This window comes from Haliotis rubra, unplaced genomic scaffold (assembly GCF_003918875.1).
Source record: "Haliotis rubra isolate DU_JTF1 unplaced genomic scaffold, ASM391887v1 Scf38, whole genome shotgun sequence".
Classification (NCBI taxonomy): domain Eukaryota; kingdom Metazoa; phylum Mollusca; class Gastropoda; order Lepetellida; family Haliotidae; genus Haliotis; species Haliotis rubra.
In genome coordinates, this window is record NW_025767057.1 from 1798713 (window position 1) to 1815868 (window position 17156).

Consider the following 17156-nt stretch of genomic DNA (forward strand, 5'->3'; position numbering starts at 1 on the left):
GGTGACATGATGATATGGTGATTTAGTGACATGGTGATATGACGACATAGCGACAGGGTGATACTGCAATATTGCGATATTGTGATATGGTGACATGATGACCTGTTGAGATGGTGATATGGCGATATCGTGATATGAGGACATGGTGATATGGCGATATTGTGATATGGTGGTATGGTGATATTTCTATATGTCGATGTGGTGATATGGCGACATGGTAATATGGCGATATGACGATATGGCGAATAGAACAAGGACCTTCCGCTTGCCATATATTGCAATACACATAGCAATATATGCTTTCGCATCGCAATATGAAAATTCTCCGCAATACCCACCCCTACATGTCAGTATTACGTTTATGTGAATGATATAAACCATTCTTCAATTTCATGCAGTTATTTGCATCATGCACATATCAGAAGTATTTTAGGCTCAAAACATTTTGATAGTCACTTGTAGAACGAATGAAAGAAAAAGTACAAAAGCATCGACTTATGGAATATATGCATGCAAAATTAGATAAAACACATAAAACAATTATATCTGTTTGCTCAAGATATACTAAATACTCAACTGATTACAACTGATATTACATCGTTTACTTGGAGTTTAGAAGATGTTGTGGGGAACCAACACCCTAACCACTGTCATATGTACTGACTTTATACATACTTGTATATATGGGGTGGTGGGGTAGCCCAGCGATTCCCCACATGGGTGCAATGTGTGAAGCCCATTCCTGGTGTCCCTGCCGTGATATTGTAAAACCATACTCACTCACTCACTCACTCACTCACACTCACTCACTCACCCACTCACTCACAAACTCACTCACTCACTCACTCTATATTCTTCACGACTGTGTTCCACCCTGGGCTGCTGGGAAAACTAACAATCCGATTTCGGATGAGATAGGTGACTGACGAAATACTGTTTGATTTTGCTGAACAGAGTATTATTTATATTAAGAGAAAATTAATAATTAAACCGGGAAATGGTCATTATGTGCTTCATACAAGGCTGGGGTATATTCACCGATTGAAAATATTGATGTAGATTCGCCATCTGGAAAGACAGAAATGATGAGACAGTTTTGCCAAGGATGCGACGATCAGCGAGGGAGGAGAGTGTAGAACTTACAACACAACAACATCACAACTCCAAAACTGTACAGAAGCAAATGAAAAGTAGAGTTGTTAACTTTGATCCGTTAGGAAGCATTGTAGGAAACCCACAATGACATTTACTTTTGACAACGACAAAAAAAAGTCTACAATTTAGTTGAATCTGTGTGCCTTATCTCTTTAATCTCACGGGTACGTGGAATGTGAAAATGAAATATTAATGCTATTGAGTTCTGTCGTTTGTGGAAATACATTTTGTCCGTGATCGTTTCGCTCTCAGGTCTGAGGCGTGACAGCCACCATCACGACTGCAGCGTATTAATACTGCAGCATACCCATGCTTCACGCGACAGAAATGTACAGACACGCATTCCGTGGAGCTCTTGGAAACATTTCCTGGGTCAGATGGTATGAAACCTTGCAGGAAAATGGTACCAATCTCTAGTCTGGTTCAACTTATCCTGGCTACAAGTTTCACACATAATGTCCACTCACAGGGAACACATTCTCGTCACCAGGTGCAAGGGCAGATCATGGAACACACCAATGTGCATATAGGAAGATTTGATTCAAATCAACCAATCGGCATCCGGATGTGTTTACACCTGTGTGGAAGTCAAACCGCTTGCTTGTCCATCACGTACCACAGGGGTACACTGACGTGTATCTTGAGATCTGTGGACACTTCAACAGCCGAGGTCTACCGTGATGTCGGTGTCATCTACACAGAGATGATCTCATGGCCCCAGGTAGCATATACGTGTGCAAAATAAAATAGTAAGAAAGCAAGGAAATTGAACTCGTAGATTCTGACTTATTTTAGGAGTTAAGGTGGACTATAATTGGTTTTAATGCTGGACAGAAATCTCTCTGTTCCCCTCCTTTATGTTTCAATACTTTTCCTGAAAACCACACTCTCCTTTGCTCTGTTGTTATGTTGTCTAATCAAATATTTGTCAGAGTTGTTTATAAATCCATCCTGATAGATAGAAGCTAAAGGATGATGGGGTTGTGGTATATATTTTAAAAGCCTATATTTTTAAGCCTGAAATTATTTCATTCTGTTTGATGCACTAGGAACTCTTTAAACGTCTGTCTGTTTGCAGAGGTAAAAATTTAAATGATCGCATTCTGATAGAGACGTCGTTGTGGTGCATCATAAAACAAATCTACTTATCAAGGAGTGATTACAAACTGTAGTTTAAATAGAATGTATTTCAATCAGATTCATGTCTAATGGCAGTTTCATAAAATGAATACCAACAAACGAAATGTTTTACTGTACTATGGTGAGTGAACAAATGTGACGTTTTCACCTAGTAAGGTGATGTATGTTTGTTAATGTGGGGTTGTCTTTCGTTCAGTAGGGGTTGCTAGGGGTATCTATCTTGATTCATTTTATGTCTTTCGCAGTCTGACCTACGTCCATGTCGCCACCTCACCTGTTCAAAAGGTGCACAGTGTATTCAAACACGGAGGCGTCAGCATGTGTGTGCAGCTTATGGTAAGTGACAATGTATTGAGATAACAAATAGTGTTAGGAATTGGTTAAAATCTCATAATTGATGATTGGTTCATTACTACCGATCAATCATCGAAAATAATTGGTTAGCGTCATTTATGAAATTTGGTAATGCACATAAAAATAAGGGAGAAAAACATGTAGTTCTTTGGGTTTTGGGGGGGCAAAATTTCACATCTTTAAAGGATGACTAGTATGTTAGGAACATAAATTTCTTAGAATCATTAAGGTAATTTCAATCATCATTTGAAACGAGCATGTAGGGCTTACGAAATGTAACAGACAAAACCAACCATGTGAAAAATATTGTTAATGAAAACAAGTGTTCCCGAATTGTTTGTGTTCGATTATTAGAAATTATGATCGATTCCTTGGTCGTTTAGCCACTACGACCAATCTTCGATTATTTCAATTAATCGGACCACCACTAGTAACAAACATGTTACCTGTTGAGGTAATAAATGAAAGTATACCATGATATACCATGCTGATGTATTTGATAGACCATCACAGTTGTACTTCAGTTCACATTTCTTCCGGCAACAGTTTTCATCCTGGTATCCTTTTCATATCGTTTGTAACTTCGGAGTAACTTCCTGTTTTAAAACAGTAATTTCTCTTGGTCAACAGTTCTGTTGCGTTTGGTTCTACCTCTCTGTTTCACAATGGTCAAAGCTGTGCTATGGCTGAATGTCTTTCTATTTTTTTAACTTGTACATATGAAAAAGGTTCCTTACTGATCTGGTACCATGGATTTGATGTTTGTGACATGACCAAACGACGAGTGAAACAGTTGGTGGATTGACTTAACACCTGCCATTGTACACCGATCCCTTGATCAAGAACTGGATCTTTCTGGTTTATGATCGATTATCAATGAGCGGGGTGATTTATTGTGAATGGTTATTCACCATGGCCGCGGCTGAACAACGATACATAAACAATTACAATTTCTTGTTTATTCTATACACAACGTTTCTGGGCTTTTCCTTGCCATTATTCACCTGACGAAGGGACAAGGAAAAGCCCAGAAACGTTGTGCATAGAATGAACAAGAAGTTGACATAATATTTTGTCATATACTTGAATACCAACTTCTATATGCCTCTCAAGAACCTCGCGATACATAAACACTACCTAATTCTGATAATTGATACGTATTTGTGTTTCTAATGAGAGTAAGAGGTGTACGTTATAACTATTTCAGAAACGGTATTCACATCCAAGGAAGACATCATCCCCCTGGAAAATGAAAGAAATATCCTGGGGTTTGCTGCCAGCCCTGTCAACCGCGACATCACCTACTACGTACTGAAGAGTGCTGCCGGTCGCAGCTTCATAGCTGAAACAAATTACAAAACAACTTTGTGGAGGTCAATAAGGATTCTTGGAATGCCAAGGGCTAATGTGGGCCACGCTCACTTTGGCTATTGCCAACAGAGTGGAGAGTTCTGTCTGTACATGGGAGTATCCTACAGCCAGACTCGACGTGCCAATCGCATATACTATGTACGTCACAACGCTCTCAATGGAACCACATCAGCATTTGCCGGACATTACGATATCGAGTACGTATGTAATGCATTCTTCCAACAGAAATTCGCCATATCTACGAGCGAAACTTATTTAAAGCGTTGACCTGTATTATTCAAGCCTCATAGCTTAGGTCTGTCAATAATCAACCAATTCGGAGAATGCAATTAAAAGTCTAATTGCAAGATACCGCGATTCAAATGTTTGTCGTTTCGTGCCTACCATTGGCCAGATGGATATGTGTCGAATGGAATGTATGATTGTTTCTTGGGCTGAGGTTGTAGTCAAGGAGATATTGTAAGTCAAAGTGTACTGTAATACATGATTTGTTAGAGAGAGCCTTCTGTCAGTTGGAAAGAGTGCTTTCAGGTACCGAGACTTGTCTGCTTGCTTTGTGGTCAGGTGTGCAGAGCGGGATAGACAGTTACCATTAACATCAAACGAATTTTGTTTATTTACATTATTCATATTAATGGGAACTTTTTAAACTTGTTAAATTCGTCTTCTTCCTACGGATTATAAGATAAAGTGGTACCTAAAATACGTTAGCTTGTCACACAAATTGAGTGTATACGTTTGTTGATTATGATGATGATTATGATGATGATGATGATGATGATGATGATGTTTGTGTGTTTTTACATCTAGATGGCATATGTCTTTCTTTTCGAGCGTATATTACATTGGTGTCATTAGTAAACCTTTATAAAAGGTTGCTGACCTCTCCTATAATCAATTTCTGTGAGGACTTCGGTTTTCAGGAATATCGCTGGACGTTGTGGCGTGTTCTTCCTGGTCCCCAGAGGGAAGATATACACGGTAGAATCTGCAGATGGGGAGGGAGGCGGGACGCTACACCTACTACACCCGAGCAATAACATACTGAGAAGCGTGAACCGGAAACAGCTGGTGAATGTCCACCACATCACCATGATCAGCCTGACTCTGGATGGTCTAGAGATGCTGGTCCTGATGAAGAACAAAGCCTGCTACAACGTGGGACCTGACGTGGTAGGGAAACTGGACACAATGTGTGACGAAGGCCTCCAACTGAAGAAAGGCGAGTGTTGTTGACAGTTTTAGGAAAAGGTTTTTTTTCTTTCAATGTAGATCTAAAGAGCAAGTTACCTGTAGATTTAAGAAACCTTGACACAATTTGCTGCGAATATCAGTGCAGGTTTCAGTTTACCCTAAATGTTGACGTGTGCATAAGCACACTGTCTGTATATAATAGGTTTTTTGTTTGTTGTTCAACGCCACATTCAGCAATATACCAGCTATATGGCGGCGGTCTGTAAATAATCGAGGACCGAACAATCCAGTGATTAGTCTCATGGGCATCGATATGAGCAATTGGGATACGATGACGTGTCAACCAAGTCAGCAAACCTGGCCACCCGATCCCGTTTGTCACCTCTTACGACAAGCATGGGTTACTGAAGATCAGTTCAAGCCCGGATCTTCACAGGGTACGACAAGCATGGGTTGCTGAAGACTAATTCTAACCCGGATCTTCACGGGTGAATATAAAAGGAAGCACAGCACTACAATAAACTGTCACCACCTGGCGATGGTGGTTAGAAATTAAAACCGAACAATAAAATGGGTTCTGTATATGTTGATGTATTTGACTGGTATCCCAATTGCGTAGGCCGATGTTAGTGCAGTTGATCACTGGGTTGTCTGGTCCACATTATTTACAGACCGCCGCCATATACCTAGAATACTGCGTGCGGCGTTAACAACAAGCAAACGAAGAAAAATCATAAAAGCACTGGTTCTCATCAAATCACACGTTAGAAGAATGAATGTGGAGGTAACTTGAATCTCACCCTTTTGTCTTTTGAAATCAATTATATTCAAAAGTCTTTGATAAAATATTGAAAGTCCACGCCAAACGTCGGAGTCCAAATTTCTGTTTGGACTCGCCTAGCCTCTGAGTTCTCAACATTAAAGACACGTGGTTTGGGCGAGAATGTCTGTATGTCACTTCCGTCTCTTTCATCCCTGTCTATTGTAATCTGATATTTAAACCTGTTCGTTAACGGTCTCACAGACACCTATGTTTTAGCTGACATGAGATATATCTATCACAGACGCCATGTATGTGGTCTGGAGCCTGGACGGTCTCAACCTTCTCTCACTGGAGCACGGCCAGAAGGGATACCAACTACGCAGCTACGTACGAACTAAGAAGTAACAGACCATCCCGCGGCTACGACAACTTTCCGCTTAGCACTTCAGACTCAAGCTTGTCATGTTTCCGTGTGCCTTCAAAACCTTATTCTCAAACAATAGTTTAATGCCAACATGGGTGGCGGGGTAGCCTAGTGGTTAAACCGTTCGCTCGTCATGACTAAGTTGAGTTGAGTTGGGCTTTACGTCACATCGGCACTCTTTCCGCCATATTATAGTGACGAGATCAAGTCTGCATTCATAACCACGACTAAAACCCGGGTTCGATTCCCTACATTGGTACAATGTGTAAAGCCCCTTTCTGGTGTCCAATCACCACGATGTTGCTAGAATAGTGCTAAAAGCGGCGTAAAACTATACTCATTTACCGCCAACAACCACGACAATATTTTCACCTTTGATACCGTCAGTAGCCTTATACACCGAAATTGTGAAACGAGTGATGTTAGAAATATTGACTGCGAGATTAAAGCAGGCTGTGGCCATGATCAGTGTTAACCTTGTGACGCTTGAGGCCGGATAGTTCACCAGTACTGACTCAACCTCGTTGACTGGGTGACTGAAGCAGCTGGACAATTAAATAAGAATTTAGTATGTTTCTTCTATTCATTGTATTGACCATACATAATATTAGTGGCGGTGATTATAAACGCATAAATATATGTTTATTTCATGTTCAATAGCCGATTATGACTCGACGTTTAAGCGTCAATCACCTTCGTCAACGTGTATCCTTGTTGCAGTCGCGTACTGCTCCGTCCGTCTATCTAAGACTCTAACGATAGTTAAGCGTTAAATATTGTTTGAGCTGCGTTGTTTGTTCAATCAAGATTATATATTTTCAGACACTAAGCGTTATGGTTAGTGTGGTGGTGGTTCTTATGGGAGGTTTCCACATCTACCTGATAACGTTACCCTTATATGTAGCACTGTATGTATATTGCTCGTTTATTGATTAATACTTAGTTCTGAACCTTCGTGTCGATTGAAATTCGTGAGCAATGTTACTTGGCCGGGTGAATGTGGTAGGCAAGCTGGAATTATCCAGAGATTAAAAATCATGAAACATGTCCTAAAACGTTGTTTCCGAGGCAGATGGTTCTGTTTGAAAGTGGCGTCTATTCACACAACAGGGAATACGGGGTGTTTATGTGAATGCTGTAGACGTCAAACAGGCAGCTTTGGCTGCATACTCCACAGGGAGTTGAGAATGGAAAATCAATAAACACCCAAGTGATATGTGTAGTGCTGTGGAAGTTCTGTGTTATTATTGTTAATAACTGTGTATCTTATTATTGCTGTTGGTATTGTTTCTATGATATTACAAGCGCCTAGGCGTGTGTTAAAAGACGACTTAATTGGGTCGGATGTTCGAGATCGGAGATCCAGCTAATCCTAAATTCATCTGCGATCACTGAACAACAACGGCAAGCACTTTTCCTATGATATTGGCCCTCGTGGTGTCAGGCCCTGACATGATTACTTGCAACTATTCACCACACCACGCCACCCCACACCACACCACGCCACACCACATCACCACACCGCACCACCATACCACGCCAAGCCACACCACATCACATCACACCACATCACATCACATCACATCACCATCACCACGCCACACCACATCATCACACCACACCACATCACCACACCACATCACCACACACCACACCTCACCACACCACACCACATCACCACACATCACCACACCACGCCACACCACATCATCACACCACATCACATCACCACACCACACCACACCACACCACACCACGCCACCACACACCACGCCACACCACACCACATCACATCACACACCTTTTGAATCTGAAACGGCTCGAAAATGTCTTCATAAAATAGGTGTTCAGCACACGTCGTCACTTCCGGCTTTCCTTTTATGCCAAACCGACACACCGAGAAAAAACGGAATTCAAACAGAGTTAAACCCAACCCAATCACTCTAAATGGCAAAAATGGCAAAATGAAACAATTGTTTATAATCAAGTACATACATTTTTATACACGTGACAGCTACAACTGGATTATCAAGCATTAGATGATTTAACCAACTCGCTTTCCTGCCGAACCCTTTTTGGCACCTGAAAATATAACATAAAATATCCAATTTGGGTTATGGATCGTCCCTTTAGTTGGATTATGTTTCGCCTCACGGCCATTGTAGAGGTATGTGATCCTAGTGCCATATTATCACGGTTTAATACTCTTGAAATATTGACAGTATTACATCATTGTCTTCACTGTCACCTGCACCAATCGTTTGGTCCAGTCTACCAACCTTTTCGTATTATTTCAATACTGTGTTTGTTAGAAGCGTATGTTTGTGCAGGACTTCCAGTGATAATAAATTTTTAAAACAGAACAAGAGTTTGTGATTTTAGGCTATAAATGAAGGAGTTACCTTATGTGTTTAATATGACCTTCGATGTTGTTGCCAGACTGACATTTTTGTATACAGACGTTTAATACTAAATGAAAATATTATCGAAATACATATTCTTCTCCTGTTGTACTATGTATTGTTAACCATCAATAATACCCCTAATATAAATCAGATAAACCATTATATACATTGTCCCTCTGTTATCGACATGCTAAGGTCTAACTGCAATATGATGGCAACCACTGCAATACGTCCATTGAGTTCATTGTTTAGGCCTATATTATCTTTGCTTATGCTTCTTTTACAATTAACTGGCCTTGTCCGACTTCTTGTTGAGGTTATTATTATTTTGGTGTCATACAAAACTTCTTACCGACATGGATGGCCACCATTGGGTCCTGGTCAGAGCTGCCAATATGAATCGAAGCATGGCCACTTCCGTCAACGTTAATTGTCTTGCCAGTACAACTGCCATTCTCAAGGTTGCCGGAAATGACATCACAATATCTTCCAGACGGAAGTCCAGTGTTGAGACTTTTGGAAAGGTCATATCCCTCAAGGTTGAAGGCAATAAAGGCCTTGTTTCCTCTGGAAAATGCTATCTGATAGTCTGAACCAGCCCACCAGTTTGATAACCCCGAGTAACCTGCGATGTTCCTGAAGGCAACCATGTTGTACATCTGGCGCCATCGATGTTCACAGGTCCAGCCGTTACCACAGGACATATCACTGAAATACAGATGTTGCGACTGTTTCTGGTCAAGCAATATGTACTGTTTTCCTTTCGCAAATTGGGTAAGTAAAAGACAGCATTACTCTCATTTTTCGCGAACACCTGGTGTCATCATTTCAGTGATCCATTCATTAAATGTTCATCTGTGTTTAGCATTTTCGGCCCAACTAGTTTCGTTTTTGCGGAAAACGAGAGTTCGTTTTCTCTGATGATGACGAATGTTTACAGCAACGATATTCCACTTATCATTTTGTATGGGACAATTATATCCAACATGTTCACTGGATAAAGAGGAGTACAATACCTTTTGATGGTTACTGGCTTGGTACTCATGTCGCTGTTCTGGGGTGGTCCTTGGTCAGGGTTGGCTCGGTTGAAGTCATACGAGCTCATCACCCTGGGGAAACCGTATGGATGGGCCAACATAAAGGCTGTAGCCAGCTTATAAGCACGGGGCTCAAAGTGGGTGATCGGACCTCCACCTCCACCATGCCCACGCTGGTTGTCATGGTTATCGATAAACACGACAGAATCATCAGATTTCAGCATTCCCCAAGCTGATCCCCAGTTGGATAAATACTTCATGGGGTTTTGCTTTCTGGAATTAGAAACATTAATTATTTCAATAATGAGAGATGCTTACACAGAATTAAGAATACAATAATAGTCTTCGTATCATTTTAAAACCTTAGAGTTTCGTATGCTATATTTATTGCCTGGTTGAATTTTGCATGGTGGCGCTCCTTACATCGCCCCTCCTATCTCGACTTGAATCTCAGGGAATGACCCTGGGACCGACCAGCTTATTGTGGTTTGATGCTGTGGAACCTGTGGCAGACATCTGCTCATTTGCTGGTTGAATGATACTGTTTGATGACTTGTAGCATCGGCTTCATCACAACCAATAGGTGTAAGAATCTAAACCGGAACTCCGCTTAATGCAACAAACAAAATGTTGAATGATGACAATTTTTATGGATATACTTCTTTTATTCTTATATGAATAAGCAAGTGACAACGACATTAGAATCTTGACAACGACATTAGAATCTATGTCGAAACGTCGCCTTTCACAGAATAACTGAAGTTGTATATCCATAAAAATTGTCATCAATCTTCATCACCTCAACTTCTAAAATGCCCATCAAACAAACAAGAAGTTGTTGTTACGTTTCCTTATTCACTCACCAGCTTCTAGAATGACAATCAAAGAATAAGGTTACCCCAATTAGGAAACTCTGGTTTAGTGCAGACAGTCGTACATGTTAGCAGACAGTGTTAGTGATCAGTAATCCCATGCCCTATGGATGCTATGATGACTAATAAGGCTGCGACAATAGCAAGAAGATGACATCCTAAAGGAATCATGTGTTTTACCTGAAGACCTGACCAAGTTTGGAACCAAAGATGAAGTTGGTGACTCTTCCACTGCTAAGGTACTGGCCTCCCTTGATAGGCTCACTACCTCCAAGGTCGATTACTTCCTGATATATGAACGGTTTCATTCCGCTTCCGAATATATCCGAGCGGAGATCTTTTACCCTCCCAAAGATTGCCGTTAAGTCTCCTGCACCATAACAAAACATAACCTTAAGTAAAATAAACATATTTATTGGCTCATATCACAAATAAATCTTTAAATGCCGGATAGCGCGTTTGACAGCCTGGTGGTTAAAGTCTTTACTCATCAAGTCGAAGCAGGGATTCGAGTCCCATCATGGGTATAATGTGTGAAGACCATTTCTTGAGCGACCGGTCGTGATATTGCTAAAAAGCCGTACTCATTGAATCGAACCTATATCTTTCAACGTCTGTTGGCCGAACCACCGATCATACCCTCCCGGTCAGAGGGGTGTGTTGTGAAGATGTTCATCCACAATGTGTACACAATAAACCAATACTTGTAGACATACCTGGCCACATGTGTTTGGCAGCGTCGACTCTGAATCCTGCCACACCAATGTCCACAAGGTGGTTGAGGTATTCAGCAATCTTGCCTCTCACATAATCTTTGGCGAGTTTCAGATCCGCTAAACCCTCCAGGCGGCAGTTCCGCACTTCCTCTGCATTGTTGTAGTCGTGAATGGTGAGGTCGGCAGAGTGGCAGTTGGAGCCGTCGTTGAAGTCTGTGGGGCCGTATGGGACCCCAGGGTACTGCAGTTGGTTAGTGTCGTATGAAGACCCAGCCGTGCCTACACCTCTACCAGCCACACCGGTCATGTCGTTGATCGTAATGTCGGCATAGATTCTGGAAAAGGTCAGTTAAAGTGGGGTTTAATGTCGCGTCCATTATCATTGTACTTATATAGAGACGCGTTTATGCGTATGTGCGTGTGAATATGAGTATGTTACGAGGCTTCTAGAAACAATCTTTTCCGTGTCTTGGTAGGACGCAGCCGGGTGTCGAACACATTAATTCCACTTGCCGGGTAGACGTTCCTTGCACTGGACAGACGTGAACAGGAAATTCATTTCATCGTTGGACTTTTACACATTATGAAGACATTAAAGTTTGTCGACGATCACTCCAATGGTTCAATCTGTTTGGAGGTAAGAATAAGCCATTGTGCCATCAATAAGCCATGGTAAGACTACAACTGGAATCTGTAACCCGGCACGTTGTGTGTTGTCTCCCCTGATGACATAGATCGTGGTTCAAACTTTCAGTCACTAGTTTACCTATTCCATCCTCGATCACTGACAGGTAAAGATGATCAACTGCAATATCACAGACAGAAAGTGAACAGAATTACCCATCACATTTGATGAAACGTTCGGACAAGCAGCTTTCTTCTTTCGCCAATCACTGACCCTCTGTTTATAAGTTTGAAGCCTACTTGACATTAACCTTGTTGCACCTGGCTGAATCACTAACTTATTCGTCCATGTGTCTGACATTCTCCTTTAACCAATGACTGATCCTCTGTGTTAATGTGTGAAGCTCACCTGACTCTAACCTTGTTGCACCTGGCTGAATCACTAACTTATTCATCGATGTGTCTGACAGTCTTCTTTAACCAGTCACTGGTCCTCTGTGTTAATGTGTGAAGCTCACCTGACTCCAGCCTTGTTGCACCTGACCACCATGTCTTTCAGTTCCTGCTCGGTACCGCTCCTCGTTTGCAGTTTGTAGCTGACTGGCTGGTACCGCTCCCACCATGGGCGTCTCGGCTTAGTGACAATTTCGTTCTCATTGGGAGGAGATATCTGATCAAAATACACATTGTACTATCTGAAAGCCATCTGTTTAAATCAAAAGTTTCATTTCAATAAATACATGCATACATCGGTTCTATCGTTAGCACCCTTCACAGATTGCATGAAAAACAGCCACGAGTGGGCAGAGACAAACACTAGTTCACTGCTTGGGACAGTATCGAGCATCATGATCACAAACGACATGCCATACCACGCACGTTTCTTGACTGAATGAACCACGCATCAGATGGTGAAACCTACTTGGCAGAGCTCAGTCGTATCTTAAGCAAACAGTTGTTCCTTGAAATGTAAACAAAACGTTTAAACAGTTGAGAAATGTAGACGCTTGGAGTGAGTGAGTGAGGTTTCCAGTGCACTTATGCCAAGACTGGTGCATGCAATGCACGTCTTTAATGTCTTGATATGACGAAAAGAACATTACGTAGAGTCCCTTACCCTTGTGGGAAACAAAGAAGAAGAAAAATATGCCGAATGTGTTCCGCATGGCAAATATCAAATATGTAAAATGAAAATGTCGCCGACAGCCTTTAATTTCTCTGTATTTTCATCAGAAAGCTGCTTCTCCACTGTCTTATATTGGCTCACCGCCACAATCACGGGCTTCTCCACTGTCTTATATTGGCTCACCGCCACAATCACGGGCTTCTCCACTGTCTTATATTGGCTCACCGCCACAATCACGGGCTTCTCCACTGTCTTATATTGGCTCACCGCCACAATCACGGGCTTCTCCACTATCTTATATTGGCTCACCGCCACAATCACGGGCTTCTCCACTGTCTTATATTGGCTCACCGCCACAATCACGGGCTTCTCCACTATCTTATATTGGCTCACCGCCACAATCACGGGCTTCTACACTGTCTTATATTGGCTCACCGCCACAATCACGGGCTTCTACACTGTCTTATATTGGCTCACCGCCACAATCACGGGCTTCTACACCTGTGACGTATGACAATTTGAATTCACATTCAATCGTCATCCGTCAGCCATCACACATGCATGGCTGACACAACATCTTCCTAATGTTGTATTATTCATAATTCACAGGTAAGCACCCTATCTATATCCTTTCTCTATTTCATAGTGCTAAATATCTAATTATTATCAGTTAAGTACATTAAGTTAGTAAACATATTGTTACCGATCGCGCATAAAGTAAACATATCTATCGCGTATCACTTACTAACTTAAGCACTAGCACGTAAGACAGTGTGTGAAAGCATAATTATAGTTTATTTTATAAACCTTTCATTATCAACACCAACTGTGTATATTTTTAGCAATGTCATGATGCATCACCTGTATGTGACGTCATCAGGTAAACAATCACTATTATTCAATTGTTATCATAAATATAACGTATGCCACTGTGCTATGATATTATCAATTGAATAATTAATATGCCTGCTTGATTCACATTCACAAACGTATGGATGACACAACATCTTCCTAATGTTGTAGGGCGGTGGGGTAGCCTAGTGGTTAAAGCGTTGGCTCGTCACGCCGAAGACCCGGGTTCGATTCCCCACATGGACACAATGTGTGAAGCCACTTTTCTGGTGTCCCCCGCCGTGATATTGCTGTAATATTGCTAAAAGCGGCGTAAAACTAAACTCAGTCAGTCAGTCAGTCCTAATGTTGTATTATTTCATAATTCACAGGCAATAAAAAGCTGTTTTACACAAGCGAGGATCTCCGTCCTATATTTTGTCTGCTTGGCAAGACTAAGGCCTGAACTCGCGACAAAGATACGTTTTAGGAACGTACGTTAGAAGGAACACATTCAAACAGGTTTACCTGAACACCACAGTAGCCATACGGTCCGAGGAACCTCTCACATTCCTGTGCAACGTCTGACCACGTCCACTCGAACAGGTGCGTGATGGCACTCCTACCCCCGGAACAGTGAGGGTCACTGAAGATCGACCCCAGTGCTGTAGGATGGTGCCACAGAAGAGAGATTCATGTTCAATACTAAATTCGAATTTTCGAATGGCTAAATAATTATTCAATGAAAGCAAACTCGTGTTTTATCTACTAGAATCTATTTAGAATCTACTAGAAACTAGAATTTTATCGATAAATCTACATTTACAAGTGAATTTACCAAGCGATGGTGGCTAACATTTTTCAGGATATATTCAACAATGAAACACTTATCACTGAGTGTGACTATGCACTTTCTTGGGTGACTTGACCTTGTTCAGAATAGGCCCTATTTGGTATCTTTTCAAGGCTCGATTTTACTTTTTAATACGTGCACCATGACAACCTGTTCATAAAACATGCAACCTTAGATTATGTCTAGATACACTAGAAGCATGTCAAACCAATTCACACTGTATCTGACTAACCCTTACACATTGATAACTCTAAGTTTCAATACCCACACCAGATCACGTATCGGTGTGTTAAACTCGAAACAGTCATGAGAGATCTGAGACTACATATTTACACTAGTTTATGCTTCTGTAATTCAACTTAAGCTTACACCCAATGCAAATCAAGTCAATCTCCTGACATTATTATACTCACATTATAGTTATTATAAGTAAGAATAGCTATAACAAGTACGTTAGTTCTGCGATGACCTCCCCACACAAGGTGAATGCTCACAAAATAGGAGACATATTTGCGGATACAAGGTCATTGATACAAGACAAATGTTGAATTCGATAACCAGAGTCTTAACAGGAATGTCTTGATGTATAGACAGAATCTTTAGAACTTTTGCTTCTTTTACATGTGAAGGGAGATGGTTCCATGGAACTGTAACATTGTCGAAACATAACCTCTGCTCAAAGGTTGTCTGTTTTCTATGGTATACAAAGAGGCCTGATATATGAATTTATGTGGTTGATATACCCAGATCAGGTCAGATAAGTACTCAGGCACTGACTGGGTTTAGGATTGGCATTGTAAGATCGGGGTCTTGTACTCAACTCGACCTTCAACTGGGAGCCAGTGCAGATCGCTAAGCAGCTGAGGTGTCATATGATTTGGTTTTTGGACACAATTTGTGTTATCGTTTTTGGATACGATATAAACTGCTCCTTACAGATCTTAGCGTAGTTTTTAGTGTCATCCAAAATGTCATTTGTGCATTCCTCCAGGGCCTCCTTTCACAAAGCACTAAGGTGATCGTAAGTCACTTAGGTAACCTTAAGGCAATGTTATAGAATGGGAGTTAGGGTTGACCTTAGTAAAGGTTGCTTCGTGAAAGGAGCCCCTGGTGGCAGATCGGGAATCACGAAAGGGAAAGCATCTACCTAGGTGAGAATGCGGTTTCCAAACTGTAGCCTGTTCTGTAGAACGACTTGAATTTCTCTGATAAGGAATGAATCGACAATTAAGATATCAGTCTAATCTTCACAGCCCTCACGATTAGTTTGAAGAAAAACGTTAAGTTAGACACGAGCCGGTAGTGACTGAGTTTGTAACTTAGAGATTTTGCTAAAAAATATGACGATGCAACACATATTCAGAGTCAGCTAAACTGATCCTATGCTCAGGCTTAGATTTGCAATCTTTCTATGATAGGACGGAAAATGTTCTGTACAACAATAGAATCTTATTAGGTACTGGATCAAGATCAGTATCGTCTACTTAACATATTTGTGCCTGTGTGGACTAGGGGATAGACCATCATGATCCCCACTCCTCCCGTGAACCAACAGACCCGGGAACATCCGGGTTACAATTGGTCTTCAGTAAGCCATGTTTGTCGTAACATGCGATTAACTGGATCTGGTGGCCAGGCTCGCTGACTTGGTTGACACGTCATCGTATCCCAGTTGCGTAGATCGATGCTCATGCTGTTGATCACTGGATTGTCTGGTCCAGACTCGATTATTTACAGACCGCCGCCATATAGCTGGAATATTGCTGAGTGTGGCGTTAAACAACAAACCAACCAACCGTACAGTAGACCAACAAACCAATTCCTGTAGTCATGATCCCATAGTGTGTGATATGCCAAGGCCAGGCTTACCCGTAGGAAGTAGGAAGGCTAAAATACAGATGTGAATCATGACAACCGGTGGGTCACTGACAGATAGACAGCTGGTCTTGCCTTTATATGGAGAGAACCGATCAGCTGTGAGGTCAGGCACAACATGTGTTTTTAGATAGTGTTGAGTTTTTTTTCGTTACAGAAAGTGACTTCAGAACATCTGTAACTACGGTTTTCCAAAATTAATTCAGAGATAATTTTCTGTAATATTTTTTTGGTTTTCTTTGGCATTTTGGGGTATTGTGGGTAAGGGGAGATCGATAGCACATTATGGGAAATTAAACCTAATTTGTTAGTTTGTTGTTTAAAATCAGTAGTGTTGATTTCCATGGGATAACTTCAAGTGGAATGTCCATTTACATAATTTTCAACAAATCGTGATCGCGTCAAGTCCACAACGC

At 41.3% G+C, this 17156-nt stretch overlaps 1 protein-coding gene across 1 annotated transcript; it reads right to left on the minus strand.

Moving 5' to 3' along the window:
* Positions 1-8445: 8445 nt before the first annotated feature.
* Positions 8446-16774, minus strand: LOC124286294 (alpha-amylase-like). Its single transcript, XM_046722647.1, has 8 exons — positions 16735-16774; positions 14541-14677; positions 12574-12725; positions 11432-11766; positions 10896-11085; positions 9823-10116; positions 9159-9514; positions 8446-8483 (listed from the first exon to the last, which is right to left on the minus strand). Exons 1-8 carry the CDS (start codon positions 16772-16774, stop codon positions 8446-8448), a joined length of 1542 nt encoding a protein of 513 aa, XP_046578603.1.
* Between the last annotated feature and the right edge of the window lie 382 nt (positions 16775-17156).

Bases quoted from the DNA above. Each gene is read 5' to 3' on its own strand.
- LOC124286294 (XM_046722647.1), bottom strand. From the start codon at position 16,774: ATGATTCACATCTGTATTTTAGCCTTCCTACTTCCTACGG. The intron at 11,767-12,573 runs GTGAGCTTCACA...GACCTTTTCCAG, and splicing joins TGCAACAAGGCTGGAGTCAG to AATCTATGCCGACATTACGA. The intron at 9,515-9,822 runs GTATTGTACTCC...TCTGTATTTCAG, and splicing joins AAGCCAGTAACCATCAAAAG to TGATATGTCCTGTGGTAACG.